Source organism: Protopterus annectens, chromosome 12.part0 (genome assembly GCF_019279795.1).
Source record: "Protopterus annectens isolate FY-2018-M chromosome 12.part0, PAN1.0, whole genome shotgun sequence".
Lineage (NCBI taxonomy): Eukaryota > Metazoa > Chordata > Ceratodontiformes > Protopteridae > Protopterus > Protopterus annectens.
The window spans coordinates 823,258,666-823,282,889 of record NC_056746.1 but is presented as its reverse complement, the minus strand read 5'-3'; the positions used below and the strand labels follow the sequence as shown (position 1 = coordinate 823,282,889).

At 41.5% G+C, this 24,224-nt stretch overlaps 1 protein-coding gene across 1 annotated transcript in view; it reads left to right on the top strand.

Moving 5' to 3' along the window:
- HELZ2 (helicase with zinc finger 2) overlaps positions 1-24,224 on the top strand; it is a 1,911,095-nt gene that overhangs the window by 1,514,780 nt on the left and 372,091 nt on the right. Inside the window, exon 15 of the mRNA XM_044089861.1 lies at positions 18,044-18,178. Coding sequence (XP_043945796.1) covers positions 18,044-18,178 — 135 coding nt within the window. The remainder of the gene's footprint in view (positions 1-18,043; positions 18,179-24,224) is intronic.

The following is a 24,224-nucleotide window of genomic DNA, read 5'->3' as shown; positions in this document are numbered from 1 at the left end:
GTAGTGACTGTGAATGGCCTCAAAAGCATTTCTCCCTACACAGACAAACAAACATGCACACACACACACAAACATCTACACTTGCCATGTCTGGGACTAGAACTCCTACCTAACTACTGTATCACAGTACAGCATTACATAGTTATAGGATGCACCACAGAGATTACTGGGCTACTTTTTCCCCAAAGGTGTATTTCAAAGTGAATGACATCAGCAACTTTGCCTAGGTTGGGCAATGGAAAGTGTAGTTCATAGGTTCATAGGGTCATACATTGATACTAGGCTATCAGCCCTAGGGCCTATACATACCTTTACATGACAATTCCCTGGCTATGACTTTCCACAATATTTACTTCCCTGCACCCTTGTCTAACAGGGCAGCTGACATGATCCCTGGGGTAAATTTCCTATCTCCCATCCAATCGTCCAGGTTCCTTTTGAAGAGGGCAAAATAGGCACTCTGCTTGACATGTATGGGCAGTCTATTCCAGAGTCTGGGGAGTCTCTAGGTCAGGAACATATCCCTTCAGCATGTATTGTTCATTGTGATGACAAGACTTGGATCCTTGGAGCATGTGGCTGTGAGGGTTTGGAATTCCTTAAGTGTAGCATGTCCAACAGCTGTGGGTTTGACATGGCATGGTATGTTAAGCAGAGATCATCTCTGAGAACACAATACGTGACAGAGTATAGCTGGATGATTTTCAGACGGTCAGCATAGGGCATCTGGTTTAGGCCTGTGATTCATTTTGTGAGGTATGTCTGCAGCCTCTCTAGTTGTTGCAGATGTCTTGTGAGGTACATAAGTAATGGGCCATTGTAGTCTGTACTGGGTCTACTGAGAGATGACTACAGTGGGACAATGGCCTCCTTTTCCTGGATGTAAAGCCCTTAGGTGGGTTTCCTGAATGTTGTGGTGATGTGGTTATCAAAGGTGAGACCACTATCCACCTGTGTCTCTAAGTCTGTTATCATACTTTAGGTATTTAGTGTACTGCCACCTGTGTGGTACTTCACAGGCACATGCCCCTTCCCAGTGGGGATAACTATATATTTCTTGGCACTGATCTTGAGGCCATGGCTCAAGCACCAAGCATGTTTTTCTGTAAGGCCCTTCTGTAGAATATCCACATCATGTGGGGATTCAATATTGGCTCCCATTGTGCAGTCATCTGCGACCTTTGTTTGCAAGTGTCCCTTACTGTTGGACTGTACTTCAGAGCAGTAGATGCCAAACAGTGGTGGTGCCAGGACTGAACCCTAAAGTACTCCAACTGTCACTTGTCTGGGGCTGGGGTTGGTGTCACCTACATTTACAGTGTGGGTTATGTCAGTACAGCAGTTGGCAGCCCATCGGGTAACATAGGGATTAATGGTCAGCGTGATACATTTATCTATGATTCCAGACTGGGGGATGGTGTTGAAGGCCTTGGCGAGGTCCGGATAGGCTGTGTAAACCACCTTACCCTCATCCACAGCTCTAGATGTGGATTCACAGTTGTCATTCAGGTTGAAGTGACATGATTGGCCCTTCACAAACCCAACCTGGTTAGGGTCCAATGTTTGCAGGTTGCCAATGTCTTTGTTTTAATTTCCATGATAATAAATTCCATGGCCTTGCAGATCAAGCAGATAATACTGCTGGGGCTGTAGCTCCCAGGACCCAAGGTGGATCCCCCCTTGTGGACTGGGATAACTGTAGCTGTGCGCCACACAGTGGGCATGAAGCCTGAGGTGTGGCTATGATTAGACATGGCACATAGGTGAGGTGCCAGTTCAGTTTGGAGCACATGCAATACACAACCCTGGATGTTGACTGGTCCCATGGCTTCTGTTGTCATAGCTCTGGGGAGTGTGTTTTTACCTATGTGGCCATTATTACTGGAATATGGCAATCTTTCCATGTTGAGATGGGCCTTTTGAGGGTTGAGAGGGTGGTGCAGCTGGCACTGAATCAATCTGACAGGATATTGGCAATATCCCTGGGAGCAGTATATTTAATACCATCCTGTGTAGCTCAGAGCAGTTCTGAGCATTGCCATTTAGAGTCCTCACATAGCTATGGAACAGCTTGCAGGTGTCTTTGGCAACTTTGGCCATATTATGTTCGTAACTAGCTTTGGTGGATGTTATGAGGGATCTCTGCCTCTTACTGTAGCTGGTAAGGGAGTATTTTGCATCCTGGAAATGTCCCCATTTCTGCAACAGTTTCCTCCTTTTGTTGTACAGTATATTTATGGCAGGGGGCCACCCCATTGACTTCCTTTGCTTGATGGGGAGAATCTTGGGTCTACATTGGATGGCACAATTCATGCATGAGTGGATGTGCTCGTACAGTGCCTTCATGTATGATTCAGCAGTCGTCCGTTCAGTTCCCATCTGTATGGGTGTCATGACGTTAGTCACGTCTGACATGTGTAGCATGACCTTGGCTTTGGAGATGTGTGTTACAGAGGTTTCCTTACTGGGGTGTGGAGGAAGGATGTTGATGTTAAGGGTTATTAACTCATGGGCAGACATGACCACCGATGGGGTGACCACAGGTGTGGAGCATTGATATCCCATGTTGGTAATGACCAGGTCTAGGATATTTGAGCCCCTAGTGGGACTATGGGTTACTTGATCCAGGCCATTGGGAATTATGACTTCCAAGAACCGTTGGGTACATGTGTTGGTACACTAGTAGTTTTCCCAGTTAATGCCAGGGTAGTGTAAGTCACCCAGTATTAGGGTGTTTGCTTGTGTCATAATATTTCACATTATGTTTCAAAACCTATAGTGGGTATCACGGGGCATGGTGGTGGATCTGTAGCATGCTATACAATTTGGAATGCAGTCTAAACTACTGTTAGTTGCCCTGGGGGGTATTTCAGACACATTCTGTTGGGCAAGTAGCTTGGTAGTGTGAATATCCTTGGTGAATATGGACACTCCACCAACTTTATTGTTTTGATCCTGGTTTGGTGGCCAACAGGTGTGTGACAGCTGTACCTGGTATTGCAGGGGTGCTCTCTGGAGCCTAGGATCAGGTCTCTGTTACTGCACAGTTATCGATGTTCTCCATTTTTAGGTGCGGGTAGTGACTGTGAATGGCCAAAAAAACATTGATTCCTACACACACACAGTTTCACAGCTGACATGTCTGGGAATAGAACTCCTACCTGACTAGTATATCACACTACAGCTTTTTGCAGTTACAGGACATGCCATGTAGATTACTGAGCTACTCCTTCCCCAAAGGTGTATTACAAAGTGAATGACATCAGCAACCCTGCCAAAGTAGGGCATTTGAAATTGCAGTGAGTGTGACTGGCCTAAAAAGCACTGCTCCCTATGCAGACAAACAAACGCACAAACCTTTACACTTGCCATGTCTGTGAATAGAACTTCTACCTAAGTAGTTTTTCACATGATGGCACTACACAGTGCGCCACAGAGATTACTAAGCTATTCATTCCCCAAAGGTGTATTTCAAAGTGAATTATATCAGCAGCCCTGCCAAAGTAGGGCATTTGAAATTGTAATGAGTGAGACTGGCCTAAAAAGCATTGAGCCCTACACAGACAAACACACACACACTTGCCATATCTGGGATTAAAACTCCTACCTATCTAGTACATCACACTACAGCATTATGCTGGTATAGGATGCACCATGGAGATTACTGAACTATTACTTCCCCAAAGGTGTATTTCAAGGTGAAGACATCAGCAGGCTTGCCATAGTAGGGCAATGGGGAGTGCAGTGTGTGTGCATGGGCCGTAACCCATTCATCTAGTGGCAGACACACAACACTCAGTCACACACAGGTTTATATTCCACAGGTATGTGTATACAACTGCTAGATGACTACTGACTTGTACAGTCATGTTACACAGTTAGCACAAGCATCACAGATGCTATAGTGCTGAGGGATACCAGAGGCAAATGTCTACAGTGATTGACATTTGCACATCATGTGGTTTTAGCCAATTGAATGTGTGCTGTGTGTGACAGGCCTCATGATGGGAGGCTCTTTGTCACTGTCACTCTCTTCCACACATCTCTGTATGTGTATTTTTGGCCTATTACAGTGTGTTGTCCTTGGATATATGTGTGTATTCCTATCCAATGTGTGTGCAAAGCATGACTGGTGTGTACTGAGGAGTGTATGCACTAACATCTGTGACTGTCAGATATGTATGGTCCACTGTTATTGCCAGACATGGGCTTCATTTCTTTTGTTGCCAGAAATGGGCTTCATTTATTTAAGTGTGTGAGCATGCCCAGTATGACCTTCTGTATTGAATGTGTGAATCCATTCCGGGTAGATTGTACTCCAGTGCAGACTTTTGTGTTCTACACCTACAGCTAGCAAACTGTTTCTGTGGGATATCTGTAGATTGGTTGACAATATGTGGTTGAAATGGGCAAAGGATAGTGGGTTACTGTAGATAATTGTGTCTATGCTGCTTCTGCTACATGGTCCTGGTGTTAGCAGAGATATTCAGACATCCATCGACATGGCAGTATGGCCGTATCCTGCTGTGGCCATAACTCACAGCTGTACAGATTCTCACAGGTTACCCAGAGGCAGGGGTTATAATTCTGGACATTACCCCTTCACATTGTGGTTTACGAGCAGGTTTGTAGCCACCCATTCTTGTGTTTGCAGCCAGGGATAGTATGTGCACACGGCTGAGTTTCGGACATCACACACTCCATGCCACCCATGCTCCTACCTCCCCTCTATTATTCTATCCTCTTCCATACAAAATGCAAACATTATCTGATATGTTCCCTATAGTTATCACCTCATTCCAGCAGTAATTTTGTGTTGCTCCACAGATCATGCAATAGGACATGGAGGACATATTACTGTGGTTTGTCCACATGGCCTTCCATTTGGGTTCTGTGGACTGTGTTATGTTGTTATTTGGGAGTCCATGACATAACATACATTGGCAGTATGAGTGAGACGCCGGCCTTTGGCAGAAGACTGTCGGCCATTTAGTAGTGATGCAGGCAAGCTATAACAGGCCGTTTTGTTCTATCACTCCTACAGTCCCAGACTGCAATACACTATATTCCCCTGGGTGACATGGTAGGTGTGCAAGGTGTTCATGCCAATATTTTCTATCATTATTGATCCAGTGGTGTGGATGCTGGCAGAGTGCTGCTTACAGCTAGGGACACACCTGCATGGGACACCTGTTCTGCATGCTGCATTCTTTAGCTGTTGCCATACAGAGGTGGGGGTCATATTGTACTCATTCCCAACAGCAGGGATAAGACCGGAGAGATACCTGTGGATGGTGGTGGAGTGAGCTGGGTGCATGTGTGCTATGGACACTACTTGCATCAGACTCACAGATATGCATGGGGCATTCCACTTATGCTGGCTTGTGCAGGGACATCAGCTGTTTCTCAATACTTCATACCTATGACCTTTGTGGTCTGCCAGTGTTTGGCCAGATGACATCGGTATTCCCTACTACAAGTCCAAATAATGTGCTGCTAACCTGTATGTACAATTCCGAGGGTGTGTCCATTTGACAGTTACATATTATACACTGCCTGTCTGGGGTACTTCCCCCCTGTGTACTGCTTGTATGTCTGGGCCCACATTCATGCCATGTCCATCTTTAAGATGGTGACACATATTACTTATAAACATTTGCTATGGCTTACTGCTGGAATGTGTTTTGCTGGGAAGCATTGTTTTTGGCACTGCAGTTGTGAGAACTTGGCCCTGTCATTGGCAGTACTGGCCAATGGCCACCAGGACAAACCTCACCATGCATACATACTGACCACTCTCACACAATATATAACACACATGAACCTAACACACACAGCCCTGCATATTCTACACATGCTACAATCTATCCTGCTACCTTGGCCAGCTCAGGTAATCTGTGTTCTACTGTTATTATACCTGCACATACATGTTACTACATTTCTACATAGGATTGGGGGGGCACACCTGACTGTTACTACATTTGTACATAGGATTGGGGGGGAACACCTGACTCTTACTACATTTCTACATAGGATTGGGGGGGCACACATGACTGTTACTACATTTCTACATAGGATTGGGGGGGCACACCTGACTGTTATTACATTTCTACATAGGATTGGGGGTACACCTGACACTTGTACACATTTGCTATGACTGTACTGGTATTTCAGGTACTCCATTTCATTCTGTATTCTAACCTATCATGCTGACTAGAGGCATATCAGTGTACTACAGGTCTTAGGTTTGATTGACATACATTTCAGTTTCTAACTTCTTACCCTTCAGAACTAACATCCCACTGCCTGACCTGTTGTACTCTGTCTGTGTAGGTCTGGAGGGGGGGATGTTCTCCATAGCCATCAATCAGAGGCCTTAGCACAGACTTTGTTTGTGTTTGTCTACACCTGTCATGCTGGCTGAGACTGTTGTTGGGTATGTGAGCCTCCCTGACTGGCATGTCTGTTCCTATGGACACACATGTGGCTCAGCAAATTTCCTGCAGTGAGCTTTGTCACCTTGTCTAGTACTGGCTACTATGGTGACAACAGTATTTGTTACAGATCTCATGCTGCCACTATAGGTGTCTACTGTCTGCTGGCATCCCATTCAGCCACCTGATTCCCTTGCATGCTCACAAAGATACAAGTAACAACACATATTACTCCATTCAGCAATTGGTAAGAAGAGTGACTTACCTTGTGACTGTGCCAGTATTGAGGATGGTGCTGGAGGGCTGACTATGTTGAATGCACATAGTGCACTCCATATACATGGTTAAGCACAGGTAGTGTCATGTTTGGCATCCCTTTTACTGTATGTGTGAGTCAGAGAGAGGTGTCATTCCCTGGATCCCTACCGTGTCAGTGTATGTGCTATACATTGCCTCTTTGTCATGGACTGGGCATGCCTCCTTCTGCCTCCTAGGGCAGGCTCAGGTTTTTCCTCTGAGTCACTCTGTGCCTGTGCAGACCTTGGCAATGGTCGAGGGCTGTGTGGCCCTGCTCCATGCTGTTCCTGTTGCAGCTGTTTCCGCAGGATCATATTGTGCAGCATGGCACATATCATGACAATTTGGGTAAATGTAGCTGGTGAGTACTGCAAGTTTCCACCAGATGTGTACAGGCAGCGGAACCATGACTTGAGCATCCCAAACACACGCTCTGTTATGATTTTGGTCTGTGCATGTGCTTCGTTATGGAGTCCGTGTTCAGGTGTGTGTGCATTTCTAATGGGTGTCATCAGCCACGGCTCCAGTGCATAACCAGCATCCCCAACTAGGTGGCCGTAAGGGATGTCCCCATTGGCAAATCTCTGGTACAGCTGCATCAGATGCCAGATGTGGGAGTTGTGATAGCTTTCAGGGCAGCCAGCACACACATTCATTATAATGCCCTGGGCATTGCACATGACCTGGCAGTTGATGGAGGGGAAGCCCTTGCAGGTGAAATAGACAATTCCCCGCTCACCGGATGGTGCTTTGATGCATATGTGCATGCAGTCTATAGCACCCACTACCTCAGGGTATTCTGCTATTTGGTGGAAGAGATGCATATTGCTGACCAATGCCTCATAGGTGTTGTGGAAATATACATGCTCACCAGCATGTGCTGACATGGCATCCAGGAAATGGTGGAGTACCCTGGATGCTGGTGCCTTTGAGATCCCCTTGATATCCCTAGTTGGCCTTTGGAAGGTACCTGTGGCTAGTATTCTTAGGCCTACACATACCTTGGTATCCACTGGGATGGTTTCCCCTCTGCTGAGTCTGTGTGTGAGGTGTGGCCGACACAGCTTAACAATTTGCTGTAGGAGGTCCCTGTCCACCCTATAGCACTCCACTATCTTCAGCTCATGTAGCTCCTGGTAGGTTACCCTGGATCTATACACTCTTCTCCTTCTCCTCACTGTGGGTTGGTCATCAGCATTCTCATCCTCAACACCCTCAGCGTCTTACACATGTTGATTTATGACAGCAAATGCAGCCCCTATCATTTTGTTGCTTTTGTTAGGTAAAATATCCCCGCTTGTGTACACCGGTGGTGTAGTGTTTGTGGGAATAACCAGAGAGAAAGGTGTTTGCATAGTTTATAGTAGTGTGCTGAGCTGCTGCCTGTGTAACTGGCTGATTCTGATACATTTCACCTGCCAGCTATGCTACTTCTCCTTGATTACCTTCTTACTGCTGTTTGCCCTTCCCATTGCCTTCCTGTTTAAGCCCGGGGGCACGCCGCACAAACACAGTGCTCAGATGTGCACAGAACTGCTATTTCCTGGTTTACTTTTTTTTCCCTTTAAAACACGATGCATGGCATGCACACCCGTTTAGACAATGTAAAGAGTGCTAGGCAGCCTCAGACACACCCCCTTGCTTAGCTCTGCTAAGCTAAGGGCAAACCCAAGCCACAGGGCTCCAGTAAGCTTACAGTATGCCTGACACACCCCTCTATGATGTCAGCTAGCTCTCAGTCTTGCACCATGGTCTTCCTGCACCAACATGGTTGGGTGCAGGCTAGCCTTGTGGGGGGATCTAGGATTCAGTATCATTCCTCTCATTTGCATAGGATTGCCTGCTAATGCCTAGTTACAAGTCCCACATTGAGCCTTCGCCCTTAACAACCACTATTCACTGGCCATGTTGTCTTCTGCCTCCCATTAAATATAATGGCAAAATTGTGATTTTGGATAAAATGCTTATTTCAGTTTTTTTTTTTTTATTTTCAGCCCGATCCCATTTGCGCTCTGCTGCCCTACGTTTAAACAGCAGAAATCGAATAAAAGAAAATAAAAGTTTTTTTTTTTATGTAACTGTTTTCCATGCTAATGGCCATATATTTGGCCATTGGCATGGTTTCCACATAATATACACCCTTTATTTGGAGCTGTCATGGCTCTGTTTTGTAGTTTGCAGAAATGTACTTGGTTACTAACCGAGTACATTTCTGTAGACTACAATAGTCCTGCATGGCCAGCTGCCAGCTTCCTGGATCACAAATTCACCTCATTTGCAGGGTTTTCACCTGCAAATGTGGTAATTTACATACAGGAGCTGTGTCTGTGCAGGAATAGTGCAGGAGCGCTCGTGCACATCTTGGGAGCTTATTCCTGGATCGCATGGCGGCCATATTGCCTCCAGCAGCTCCTACACTATTCCTGCACACCATGCAGAGCTTGCTGATTCCTGGAGAAAGAGTTACATAAGCAAAATACTCATGACAGACAATGTTGTGGCATTAAATGCTGATACAGGCATTTAGTAAACTAGATTTGAACTCTGGCCAACTTGACTTGCATTGAGACAGCTGAAACATTACATTATTCCCCAAAGACTTATATAAGAGTAGATAAAATACTTATGTTTGGTATAAAATCTGTTAGTGCATTATACTGAATTGTGATACACGAGTTAATACAAGGATCTCCTAACAGTCAGCATTACAGTGATAACATAATGATACTTTGAAAAACAAAAGTAGAGCTTGACAAAGAATTAAACCAGGTCTTGGAAAAATTAGAATAAAATCGCTCAACATTAAGGGATGACTAATGTGAATCTCATACAGCTCTATTCATTTATAATTTCATACTTTAAATTGGAGTGATGTCATCCTTCCAGAGTTAAAGCACTATCGTTCATCTCATCTTCTAGAAATGCAAAAAAAAGAAGGAAGTCTGTTAAGAATGGTAAAAGGTATTTAATATTTTTTATAATTTTAGTACTATATCTTCAGTAATTAGAGAAGTAATGAAAAATGATATTATCATGTGAGTGGACAAAGTAGACAGCAAATTGTCTTTGAGAATTTAAAGGTGAAGCTAATACTGTAGTAAGTATTATTATCAAAATGTGAAAATGTTTTAGAAGTAAATGCTCATCCAGTAGACTTGAATATTACAACAAGTCAAAAGCAAGCCAGCACATGTAGAAATAGATTCTAGGAAGGGTAGAGCTACTATTGCGTGATCACCCTTTTCTCAAATTGTTTTATTATGGGTTCATCTCATGACTAAAAGAAAGACAATAGAGTTGAGACTGCACTTTCTGCGGTCTGTGAAGAAGCCCAGCATGTGTATTCTGAGGACCTACAAGTGCTCTCTCAGCTCAAGTGTGGCATGGAAAATATACTTTTGTTGTAAAAGCCTTACTGTGACCTGTTTGCATCCTCATCCAACATCAAGTACAGCAACTTATTTTCTCTTATATCCCCACAAGGATGCACTCCTAGCGATGCTTGAAAACACAAGTAATTGTCAATGCTGCTGCACACTTCCTCACACTTCCCCTGATCACACGATTCCCATGGAAAGCAAGGTCTTGCAGAGCAGCAGTAATCCTCATAGTCTAATACTGCCCTCAACAACTTTGGTTTCCCCTTGTTTTGGCCCCATCTCAAAATATTCAGTTCCTACAGCTGACTGAACACATTCTCAAACTCCCCCAAGGTTACTACATACCCACCTAGGGTTGTCCAGATCCCTAGCTCATCAGACAAGCCTTCATTCTATAAAGTGAAGTGGGAAAACTTTTCTCTATGGGAAAATCAATGGGATGCAGATCCCTTATCAGCTCCTATGTTTTTAATATTATTATTATTATTATTATTATTATTATTATTATTATTATTATTATTATTATTATTATTGTTTGATGTGGGTTCTAGCTACTCCACTATCAATTTACATGTGGCATTTCCACCAAATTTTAAATGTCAGTCACTTGTATCTCAGAAGGTGTGTGATCCCTTCCTAAAAAGAGCATCCTTTCTTTGACTCCCTGTTAAAAATTCCATTCTCCTTTGGGATCTCAACTTAATTTTGGAAATATTGACTCCCTTCACCACTATTTTAACCAGCCAGTTAAAAAAAAAAAAGAACTGCATAGTCATTAAAGTCTTCACCTTCAATGTACAAGGTACAGGGTTCCTGTCCTCCAGCCAATTTGCATGTTTTCTTTGCGTCTCTGTGGGGTTCCTCCCACCTCCCAAAAACATGCTGGGTATTTCCACTTCACACTCACCCAAAATGGAGTTGTCGGCAGCACAGACTATAAGTTGTACCTATCAGGGGAAGAATTGTAAAGACCAAACACTTTACACATTAACTGTGATGCACATTATGCTTTCAGTATGAGAAAATGGATCACAGACTGCCTGCCATGTCATTGCTAGCCACATGATGGTGCAAAAACTGGCACAAGGTGATTTGGACATGTGGACTAAAGTTGCAGAGATGGGCATGGGTATTTGCCAGAGATAAGTGGATTGAGGAGCCAGCCTATCTGACATACACAAAAGACTCATGCATATGGTGTGTGGAGTCTATATGCTTCTATTGGCCAGTTTGTGCCTAAAATAAAGCCCAGCAACCCTGAATAAATAAGCTACTAGCTGAATGATGTCCATTTGCCCAACTTAGATTATCTGAGCTAGAGCTGGATGTAAAACAAATCAACTTGCCAAACATAAACTAAGGATTACAACATTCAGTATAAGTTCACTAATGGGATGGAACTTGGATGTCATAATGGTAAGCAGGAAGACAAACATCCTATGTAGTGCAGCAAAGCCACTTGGCTTGAGATCCAGAGTCTACTTCAGACTAGAAAAGATGTGGGAATTGTGGGAAGGGTGAGTCTTCAGAAGACAGTCATAGACTCATAGCAATCAGACTGCAGTATAAAAATAGGGCAATATTCATAAACTCAGCCTATGCCCCACAAGAAGGTTGTGATAGCAATGAAAAGAGTGCATTCAGGCAGCAGTTCAAGTCCTACTAGATAAACAGGGCAGAATGAATCAGTGTCGATAATGGGAAACTTGAATGCTCATATTGGGTCAGACAGAACAGGATATGAGGACTGCCTGGGCTGTCATGCGTGAAGCAACTGGAATGAAGAAAGAAAGACATTCTAGACTTCTGTCTGACAAATTTCTTTATGGTGGCCAAATCACAAAAACAGCAACAGAACATGGTGAAGCAAAAACACTCAAAACACTTAGTAGCAAAGAACACAACATGAAGTCGCAACGTCAAACACTAATTACAAAAGTAAAGCTTTCGGATATAATCATTCATTGTACAAACATTGTTGAGTTTAAACTTCATTTAAATATAAAATTAGTCGGCCACATGATGTCAAACATCCAATAAAGCATAAAAAAACTATTACACATTAAAGCCATCTCAAACCCATTTGTTTGAACTTTAAAACAGGTTTTATAGAAGTCATTCTATTGATGGCAGGTGCATGGTCAGGATTTAGACGTAATATCCATTGGTATTCTTTTAATTCCAACTTATTATTTAAGTCAGCACCCCTTGCACCCTTCATGATGGTATCCAAAACCCTAAATGTGAAGTGATGGTTTTCACCGTTCTCTTTTGAATGCTGAGGTAGGGCATTACTTACAACTGCTTTAGCCAGAGAGCCAGTCACAAGATCACGTACAAGAGTAACTCAGGTAGACTTCCTCCTAATAAGGAAAGACCATGGTGTAGCATCAGAGACTGCAAAGTTATCCCAAGTAAAATCATCAGCCCATACATTAAACTAACTGATGCCTCAAGCAATGGTCAGAGAAGGCTCTAAGGTCAACAGAGACCAGGTTGAAGACCTGGAAGTTAACTGGAGAGAAAGTACAAGAGTTCAAGGAATTACTCAGGGCACTAGCACTTCAGGAGAAAGAGCAAATAGGTGGAGCCGAAGAAGAATGGCATTGTCTCAAAATAGCATGTGTGAGGACTACAGAAGAGATATGTGGCTGAAACAGATATGGAAATAAGGTATATAAGGAAAGCTTGTGGTGGAAAGCAGAAGTCCAGGAAGTTATCAAAAGAAAGTAGTGCAGGCAATTTAGAAAAGATGAACTATGCTAATAAAGAGACTAACAGAGCAGTTGTAATAACAAAGAACAAGGCATCAGAGTTACTCTAAAACTTCTGGAAAGTGTTTCAACAAATGGCACAAAGAAACTCAGAAAAAGATGCAGTGCATAAGACAGATGTGATGGTATATGGGTTATGGAAGAGAAAGTTACTGTGAATCCATACAGATACACTGGATAAGTGTGGGCATTCAACATGAGGGGATAGGAGTTTGGCACAAGCAGATGAGGAAAACTGATAAGTGGACATTGAAAACCTCCATCATCTTCAGCAATCAGTGGATAGTTCCCTGCATTTTTGCCTGAGAACTGGATACATTTTGACACTAAGTCATCTTTAACTTGTAGGATGTGTCCTATGCATATGGAAGTGATGACAGATCCTTCCTTCTGTTCATAATTTACAGTATCTTCTGGGTAGAGGTAAATAAACCCCCTCCATTATGCTTGTTTTGTTAAAGAAATGTGTGCAAGACTGCAGGTTAGTCCATCAGGTATGAGCGTTTGTACATTAGTAGTAAAACACAAGGAGTTATCAACCTGAAAGTTTTCTTGACATCTCAGATCTCTTGGCAGAAACATAACGGGGTCCCATAATGGCTTACCGATGTATGAGCACCTCTAGTTCTCCAGCTGTTTGCTGTGGTATTATGTTAGGGGTAGAAAATTAGATCCACCGTCTTTCTGTAGAGGAGACATGGTTAAATGGAATTTGAGTTTTCACAAACAAGTTCCAGTTATTTTTGTTGTCTGAACATATTGCCTTTTGTCATCTTTTGCAACCCCTAAGTAATCTACAGTGTTTTCTAAAAAGAAGGCATGGAATCACAATGTTGTAATCTTCACTGTCTGCCAAAATTATTTCTGCTTCTTTCCTGCATCAGCAAGCACTTCCTCTCCAAATTCAAGTTTAAACATGATTCACAGCATCCATTTAAGGGACCTAAGAAGAGCTAAGTTCTAGAATGCTCTCCAACTGATACATTAAGTGTTAGTTTGTTGGAGATCATTCCAACAGCCCACTGACAATTTGCTAAATTATTCTCAGATACCTCAAATGTAGCAGTACGCATCACTGCATTCTCTGTTGGTAGTACCCAATTTAGTTATAATCAGAAAGTGAAAACATCACCGTTCTTGTGCCATGAAGAATCCCATGTATGCATACTTCTCAACCATACTGAATTCTGTGGTATTTACCGGTTTTGAGGGCAAAATAATGGGGTGTCACGAATCCCCAAGTGGCCCCTTTAATTCCCAATTTTAAAAATTTATTTATTTATTTATTTTTTTAATTACAACTTTAAATTTATGGCTGACGTCACCATGCATCACCAACCTATAGGGTGCATGCGTGAATGACATCAGCTTCTGCACTGTTTGGACTTGGTTTGTTTTGAATTGTTTGGAGGGAATGTAGCAGCAGTGCAACAATTGCCCATGCCCAGCACCATGCCACAGCTCAGAGGCCACCAGGTAAGAAACAAAAAAAAAAAAATAAAAAATAATAATAATTGTATGCTATCAAATAAAACGATATTTTAGCAGCAGAGCAGCCACTAACAGCAGAAATTTAGACCGGTGCAGCAGAACTGTTTATTCAGACAAGCATGTATATCTCTGTTTATGTTTATTTAAGAAAGTAACTCCGTAGGTGTAGCTCTATTTATTTTATGCAAGCAGCCGTAGCAGTGTTTATGGTAGAGAATCTCATAGGTAGCTCCATGTGTATCTCTATCTAATCAAGGCAGCTCACCTCCTTTAGAAAAATCTCATCATAGCTCTTAAGCAAGCCATCTCCTGTGTGTGTGTGTGTGTGTGTGTGTGTGTGTGTGTGTGTGTGTGTGTGTGTGTGTGTGTGTAAGAGCTAAGGCAGCTCCTGTGTGTGTATAAGAATCATAGCTCCATTTAAGCAAGGCAGCTCCTGTGTGTATATTTAATCAAGGCAGTGACAGCTCCATTAGTGGAAAAATCTCATAGCTCCGTTTGAACAAGGCAGCTGTTTATTCAGACCAGCAGCATGTATGTCTATTTATTTAAGCACATCTCATGGTTCTGTGACCGGCAGCTCCATTTAAGCAAGGTAACTTGTGTGTGGCAGGCAGCTTTTTATTCAAATCAAAGGGTGTGTGTGTGTGTGTGTGTGTGTGTGTGTGTGTGTGTGTGTGTGTGTGTGTGTGTGTGTGTGTGTGTGTGTGTGTGTGTATCTCTATTTAATCAAGGCAGCTCCATTAAGAATCTCGTAGCTTCATAGTAAGTGTGTGTATATTTAATCAAGGCAGCCTGGCAGCTCCGTTTGTGGAAGAACCTCATAGCTCCATTTACAAGGCAGCTGTTTATTCAGATCAGCATATATCTCTCTATCTCATGGCTCCATTTAAGCAAGGTGGCTGTTTATTCAAACCAAATGGGGTGTGTCTCATAGCGCCATTTATGTAAGTGTGTGTATTTAATCAAGGTAGCTCAGTTAGTGGAAGAATTTCAAAGCTCCGTTTTTAAGCAAGATTTCTTCAAAGACGCAGTTGTTTATTCAAACCAAAGGATGTATGTGTGCTCCGTGTATCTGTATTTAATCAAGGCAGCTTCATTACAAATCTCGTAACTCCGTTAGTGGAAGAATCTCATAGCTCCATTTTTTAAGCAAGGTTTATTTGTGAGTGCTCCGTTTAAGCAACGCAGCTGTTTATTCAAACCAAAGGAAAAAACAAACTGTAAAAACTGTCACAAACTGAAACAAAGATAGCTCTGTGGATTCAGACTCAAAAACAATATTCCAAACTGCAAAAACCGTTTAATGAAGCGCTTTTCATCGCTTTCAGTAAAGCAACTTCTTCAGATACCATTTCAAAACACGTCACATTTAAATAGTGAAAATACGTCACATGATCTATCTCATAAAAATTAATGACTTCAATCTTACATATAAATTATTTCACTTTATATGATAGCGAAAAAATGTAGAAAAACAAAATAAATTAATGTGAATAAAATATGTGTGTATATGTATGTAAAACGTATATATATATATATATATATATATATATATATATATATATATATATATATATATATATATAAAAAATGTGTACATATATATTGTGTGAAAAACTTTGTACATTAAAACCATAAATTTAAAAGTACCGCCATATATAACTGAAAGTCCTACGTCACAGTACATAAAATTTCATGCATTGTGACGGAAACTATCTATAAAGACTCCTTAGTTTCAAAAGACAAGCAATATTACAACATTCATTTAAACCAGGCTCAATGAATGCATTTAGCCTTATTTGCCATGCTAACTCACATTCTTCAAGTAACAGGTTAAAGGGACCACCCCTAATGTTGCACTGTATCTGGTCTATAGCTTTAAAGATGAAGTTATGTCCCGTGTTTGAAGCTATATGTTTTGCTAGTGCATTGTCGAGCTTATTAGTTGCTATAGCATATGTGTGTTCGTAGACTCTATCACGAAGTCTACGCTCCGTTTTGCCAACATAAAATACTTTACACAGTGTGCACATAGCAATATAGACCACAAATTTTGAATTACAGTGTAACTTGTATTTTAACTCGTACTTTTTCTTATTTATAATGAATGTCCTGCCTGTTGCAATAAACTTACACATACTGCAATGAAACAATGAAATATAAAGTTGTTTGCCAGCAGCAACCTCTTCATTAGTTACAGATCTCATTAATGTGGAATTACTTAGATGACTTTTACTTCTGCAGAGATTGTGCATATTTACTGATACTGGTGGATTGTAGAAGTCTGAGTACACTTTTATGATGGAAATGTTTTGAATTCTGCAGTTTTGTCATTATTGGTTGTTGCATTTTGTTTCATTGCTTACTGGAAAAATGTTCAAAACACTAAATTTAAAATGCACTCTAACACGTGTGCTGTATTATACAAGGAATATAATTTAATACAACCAGGAAGGTGTATCACAGAAAAAATTTATGTTTCGTGTGCACGGGGTCTGTGATTTTAAAAAACCCCAAAGAGGTATTTCTTTTTCCGCCACTGGCCAGATGCATTTTCTCTGAATGTGGGTTTCAATGCTGTTTCAATGAATGTGAGTTTCAAGGCTAAGTCTGTTTTCATTGTGAAACTGTATTGCTTTGTTTAGTAGATGCCCATTACTGTTTGTGCTAGAAAATGTATAATAAAAGTTTTAAATGAAATCCAAATCATTGTAGAAGTAAAGCAGTATGCACATTAGTGTTTATGGTAAATGGGGCAAAATAGCCAAGTAGTGGGACACTGGAATGGCTGCAGAAGGAAGGCTGTGTATAGAGGGCTCCATTTGACCATGATTTTGTGTGGGAGGAAGGGCGGCAAACTCAAAGACGGCCCCAGGTGGTGCAAACACAAGCTATGTCACTGATCAATAGGCCATGGAGAATGAGTTTTGGAGGTCCTAGCAAACTATAATATTCTTTTGCTAAGATTAGAATATTGCCTATGCCTATCATTAAATGTCCTACTTTTACCACAAATCCCACACACTGCAAGTCACCAAAAACAAAATCCTAAGGTTCAGCATCTTCTCCCTTCCCAGTGAACATTATTGCTACACATACCAATAATAAAATAGTTACCATTTACTACAGAGTCTGGGGACATATTTTGGTTTGCATTTGAAAGCTGGTATCCCACAAGTCCATTGGAGTTGGTGGGGTTGCATAATTATGTATGCATATTTTATGTTAATCAGCACACAGATTTGTACCTATTTTTCATGGGCCTTTGTCCAGATTTTTGATGTTTCCAGGTTGAGAGGTATGCATGTATGCCAATGGTCTCTATGCATAATACATGAATGTAGCTTGATCAGGTGTGAATTTTGCAGGGAAGGAAGATACATCCACCTTTCTCACAGCTACCGCTTTATTTTACTAAGACAATTAGGGCTCAGGAGATGGACTTATCTTACTACTGTAAGGGGTAATGTGGTGGAATATGAACTGTAGGTCATTAAGCTGTTGAAAGAGTGAATGTTCATCTCACATATGCTTCTCGCAGGCTCTTAGCATATTCTGTTGGTTATTTAGATCAGACTGCAACGAACCCTATAAGAGATAAAGCATGTTACTGAGAAATGTCTAGACAAATGGTTTTAAAATCCTTCTTTTTGCATTTCTTTTTTAGATAGTCTTCTTGGGTGATCATAAGCAACTGTGTCCCATTATTCAGAATGATGTTTGCAAAAACCTTGGAATGGCGAGGTCTCTGTTTGAACGCTACAAGGAGCAAGCAATTATGCTTGATATACAGTACCGTATGGTAAGTTTGTATATATTTACTGAATCGGCATTGCTGACTGTAATATGATTATGCTTTCTGGAGTGCCATATTGTAGTAATCAAGAATCCATTTTCATAGCAAGGGCAAATGGAGAATATTTACAGCATACCCTCTCCGGAGTATATAATAGAGAATACCATTGTTTAAAACACAAATGTTCTGCTTAACAAAGAGTCAATTTCACAGGTTTGTGTGCATAGGTGAGGAAGGTTATCAATAATTTTGATTTGAATGAGCTGACAAAGATTTCAAAGACAACCACAAGGCATTCTATAGCTATGTCAAGAATCTAAATGTCAATGTTCAGATCTGCTCTGAGCTACAACAGAATGGCATTAAATGTACTGATCCCAAGGATATTGCCAATATCATGGCAGATCAATTCAGTGCCAACTTCACTTGCCTCTCACTCCCTATAGGGCCCATCTTAGTACTGAAAGATTCCCAAATTCTAGTAATAACGGCTACACAGGTAAAAACCGCACTCTCCAAAGCTAAGAATACAGCATCCATTGGACCAGACGACATCCTGGGCTGTGTACTACATGAACTACAAAATGAACTGGCAACTCACCTAAGTGTCATGTTTAATCATAGCCTCACCTCAGGCTTTGTGCCCACTGAGTGGTGCACAGCTACAGTTATCCCACTCCACAAGGGGGGCTCCATCTTGGATCCTGGTAACTACAGCCCCATCAGTCTGACAAGCCTGATCTGCAAAGCCATGGAACATATTATCATGGAACTTATAAACAAAGAAATTGGCAACCTTCAAACACTGGACCCCACCCAGTTTGGGTTCGTGAAGGGCCGATCTTCTCTCCTGAACCTGATTGACTTCTTTGAATCAGTCTCCAGAGCAGTGGACAAGGGTAAGGTGGTCCACACAGCCTATTTGGACCCCACCAAGGCCTTTAACACCACCCCCACTCTGGAATCATAGATAAACTTACTAAGCTGGACATTAATCCCTACATCACTTGATGGGTTGCCAACTGGCTTACTGACAGAACCCACACTGTAAAAGTAGCCGACTCCAAATCCAGCTTCAGACAAGTGACAAGTGGAGTACCTCAGTCCTGGGACAACTCTTGTTTGGCATCTACTTCTCTGATGTACAGGCCAACACTAAGGGACTCTGGCTAACAAAGTTCGCAGATGACTGCAAACTGGGAGACATTACTGAATCCCCAAATGAAGTGGATATTCTACAAAAGGGTCTTACAGAAACAGATGCTTGGTGCCAGAGCCATGCGCTCAAGCTCAATGCCAAGAAATGTATAGTTATCCCCTTTGAGAAAAAAATGTACCCGTGAATTATCACATAGGTGGCAGTACACTAAACACCAAAAGTGTGATAAGAGACTTAGGGACACAGGTGGACAGTGGTCTCACCTTCGATAACCACATCACCACAACAGTCAAGAAATCCTTCTATGTGGCACACCTCATCACTAAGGGCTTTTCATTCAGAAAAAAGGAGGTCATTGTCCCACTGTACTCATTCCTCATTAGACCCATTATAGAATACAATTCCCCATTTGGTATGTACCTCTCAAGACATCTGCAACAACTAGAAAGGCCACAGAAATACCCCACTAAAAGAATCACAGGCCTAAAGCAGATGCCCTATGCTGACCATCTAAAAAAACTCCAGCTATACTCTGTCGCATATCGTCTACTCAGAGGCAATCTCTGCTTAACATACAAGGCCATGTCAAACCCAGAGCTGTTCGACATGCTACACTTAAAGAAATCCCAATCCCTCAGAGCCACATGCTCCAGGGATCTAAACCCTGTCATCACAATGAACAAAACATGCTGGAGGGATAGGTTCCTGACACATAGACTCCCCAGACTCTGGAATAGACTGCCCATACATGTCAAGCAGAGCGCCTCTTTGGCCCTCTTCAAAGGCAATCTGGATGATTTGATGGGAGATAGGAAATTCACCCCGGGGATCACGTCACTCACCCTGGTAGACAGAGGTCCAGGGAAGTAAATATTGTGGGAAGAAATAGCCAGGAAATTGTTATGGCTAGGCTTGTATAGGCCCTAGGGCAATAGCCTAGCACCAGCCTATGAACCTATGAACCTATGTTAAATCAAAGCATAAGGATTTTTAATAAATAAAATTCAGTTAAACAAGATACTCATATAAGTGTAGATAGTCAATAGTGCGTTTTTGCAGTAGATGTTATTGTGATATTTTGATATTTTTTGTTTTTCCCTTGCAGACTTTACAACAGTGCTGCTCTGATTTCTATCAAATGTAATACCTGCCTAGGCCAACTAGCTCCTTAAAAGTCTCTGCCTCTCTGTGCTACTTATAGAGTTTAAGAAGCCAACTAACTCTTGGTGCATTGTGTGTATACACTGATTATTATCTCTCTGTCTCTTGGATAGTATTAATTAGATAATTGAAAGAAAGAACCTAGTAGTGGTCATATTTGTAGCTGAATGTATCTGTAACTGGTTGTATGCTTTTCACTGACTGTGAACTTTGCTATTTTTTTATTGTTTATTTCTTAAATCTCTCCTCCTCCATCTCTACCTACTGTCAATTTACTTAAGCTTTTTCTTCTTACCTCTCCTCTGAAGCCCCAACTAATCATCACCATCTTTTTGTGTCCTTTCTTCTTCCCTGTATCAAAACCAAACATACCCAGGGAAAGTCCAAGCCAGCACTGGTATTCACAAACTTTAATCCAGCCACATAAAACACAGCACACTGTGTTTTACATTGCTGGATTAAAGTTTGTGAATACCAGTGCTGGCTTGTACTTTTCCTGGGTACTTTTGGTTTTGATTCTTAGTCCTTTTTGGTACCTGGTATAACTTTCATTTTTGGCTTCTTCCCTGTATCTTTCATTGCCTTACTTATCCCCTTATGACTTCTCCTTTCTTCTTTCTTGGTTCTTTATCTATTTCCTGTCATGCACTGCTTAAGGTACTGCATCATTTATTGCTTTCTTGTTTCTCTTGTTTTTAATACCTCTAGTTAACCTCTCTTATTTCCCTTCCTTTTTCATAGGCTGTTATCCACATTACTAGTGCCCTTGTCTCAAACTCTCCAACCTACCGAACTCTACCTGATACTGTCGGGCACACAGCATTTAAGTTTTTTGCTTATAAAAAACCCTGAATGCTTATAAACAGTACTGAACACTAAAGTACATAGCTGCTCTGAAATTTGTATTAAACTGTCTACTATTCCTAAATAGGTAAAATGGCTCCATACACCACCACACCATTTAGCCTGTCTCTCGCTCCAGATCCTTCCCCATAAGCTATCAACTCCCCTGCCTTCCATCTTTACTTTGTATAGCATGTAGGCCTTTATTTTTCAAACTTGTAGCTTAATCTGGGCACTAGGTACTCACTAACCCCCCCCCCCCCACACAGTTAACTCTACTCGGTCCTTTTCACTCTAAACATAATTTTCTCCTTTCCTGTTCTTAAACACCTTTTGTCCTCAACTTTGGTTATTTAATTTCAGCACACTATCTTTTATCTCAGCCCAACCTCCATTAACTTTAAACTATCTTCAACCTCCTGTGGTCAGACATGTTACTGGACAGATACTGGTTACAGTGCCTGGCTTGAAATACAGTATTTCTGTGGTTAACTTTTTAATAAAGTACTGATAGGTTTTTGGCATACTTCTCACTCCTACCTGGTTCAACCCACTCTGTTTGCCCTTTACTCAGGCTCACTCTGCTCCCCTACCCTACCCCCATTGCCACACACCCCCACTTTCATTACATTTGTACTCTCACCTACTTGACATAGTCCCACCCACTGCATCCCATTACCCAATCATAAAGTCTCACCCAATCTATAATCCCTCCATCTCATCTGATTCTCCCCATCCCACTATCACCTATCCACCTGTTAATCTCCAGCAGCTCACATCTAGTTTTCACTCACCTTCATACTATCTTCCCTCTATTCATCTTCATTTTCTCTCCCTAACTAAAACCTAACAAACATAAACACCCTATTGCTTTATTCCACACTTCCAACTACTACTCATCATAACTCTCATTCTAATTATGCTTCAACTCCACATCATAAGCCCTCTACTGTTCTATTTCTCATTCCTAACTTCTTATCATGCAGAACTGAATTATCTGCAACCATTTCCTACACACACACATAAATCCTATAACTCACAAAGACACTCTTCTGCCCTTCTTAATCTCTCTCTCTCTGTTTAATACCTCCACTACACAACTCCTTAAACTCAAAATATTTCCCCTCACTCCTACCTTGTCTAAACTCAAATACAAATCCCTTACCTACTACTTTTACCCTTCCAAATCAACCCCACTAACAACTCTTATACTAGATGGGGGCATCCACCCCATTCTAGGCCTTCCCACCCCCACACATCCCACCACTTATATTTCACTCACTAATCACCAATTTCCCTCCACCCCCCTCTGCTACCAAACTCTTCACTATCTACTCAATTGACTTACAAAGTCTACTTAATAAAATTATGGATTTACACTCTTGGATAGCCCATTACTCTCCACATATCCTAACCCTATCCAAAACATGGCTAAAACCACATATCTCTAACACTGAAATCTTATCCCATACTACAACATTTACCATCTAGAAAGGAACACCAAAAAAGGGAGAGGTGTAGCAATACTGTACTCTGAGCAACTCAACTAACCCCCCCCCCTACCAGTAGCGCTCCCAAACATCCACTTATGCTGAATTGCCATCTAAACTCACAAAAAATTGTTATTGCAGCCATCTGTACAGCACCTGGAACAAATATTCCCATCCTAGAACCCATCCTTTCATGGATTTCTCTGCATATCCCCTACAAAACGGTTATCCTCAGAGATGTCAACATTGATTGGCAAAAACTATCAACCACCTCTCCAAATCTTAGCATTAATCTCCATGGCTTCAGCCAACTCATTACAACACCCACTCTCTTTAATAAAAAACAACAATAACACCTCCACCCTAGATTGGATCCTTACCTTAGATCTGAACTTGCACCAAAACCCAGGCATACTACCCAACTCCCTGAGAGACCACCTCCCCATCTTTGTACATAGACACTCCATATACCCAAGATCCATCTTTACAGAGACCATTGCAACTTGTCCTTTTTCGATGTCCAAACATTTAGTAATAGGCTCTCATCTATAAACTGGTCAAAACTCGTATACCTTCCTCTCAATAATACAGTTCTAGAATTCAACCATACTTTCCTTGATATCCTTAGCAGCCTAGCACCACAAAGGAAGGTTAGGATAAAACAACCCATACCCCATGGCTTTCTAAAGACACCCTCACTCTTATGAAAAATCAGGATATCACCTGTAAACACTGGCTAAAACTAGCTCTACTGTATTACTCCAAAAATATAAAGAACTTAGAAGTCTCACAAAAAAGCATATTAACAAAGACAAGAAAAAAATTACCATGAGTCCCAATTCACCCACAATTCTAACCCTAAAAAATTCTGGCACACCATTAACAAAATTCTACACCCTGGAGATCTCACTACCCCTAACCCCTATCATAACAATAATTCTCAAGAAACTGCCAATCTACTAGACTGCAATTTCATTGAATCTATTCACAAACTAACTCACATGGACCAAAGTAAAAATCTTCCACCCACCTCTCCCAACAATACCAATACCACCCCATTCTCTCTTAACCCTGTTCCCACTGCTTACATAAAATCTCTTCTACTAAAACTAAAATCATGCTCCTCCTCTTTGGATAACCTCCCTCATCTCTTTCATAACCTCACAGCTCAGTTGATAGCCTACCCTGTCTCTATACTCATAAATCCAAGAATCTACTGTCCCTGTCATTTGGAAATCTTTTTACACCATACCATTACAAAAATGAGGTAATTCCACCACTCTATCAGATTACAGACCCTTCACCATTCTCTTGCCACTCTAAAATTCTCAAAAAATGCATACACAGTCAGCTTCTTAACTACCTAATTGACAAAAGCCTTCTGACTCCTACTCAACAT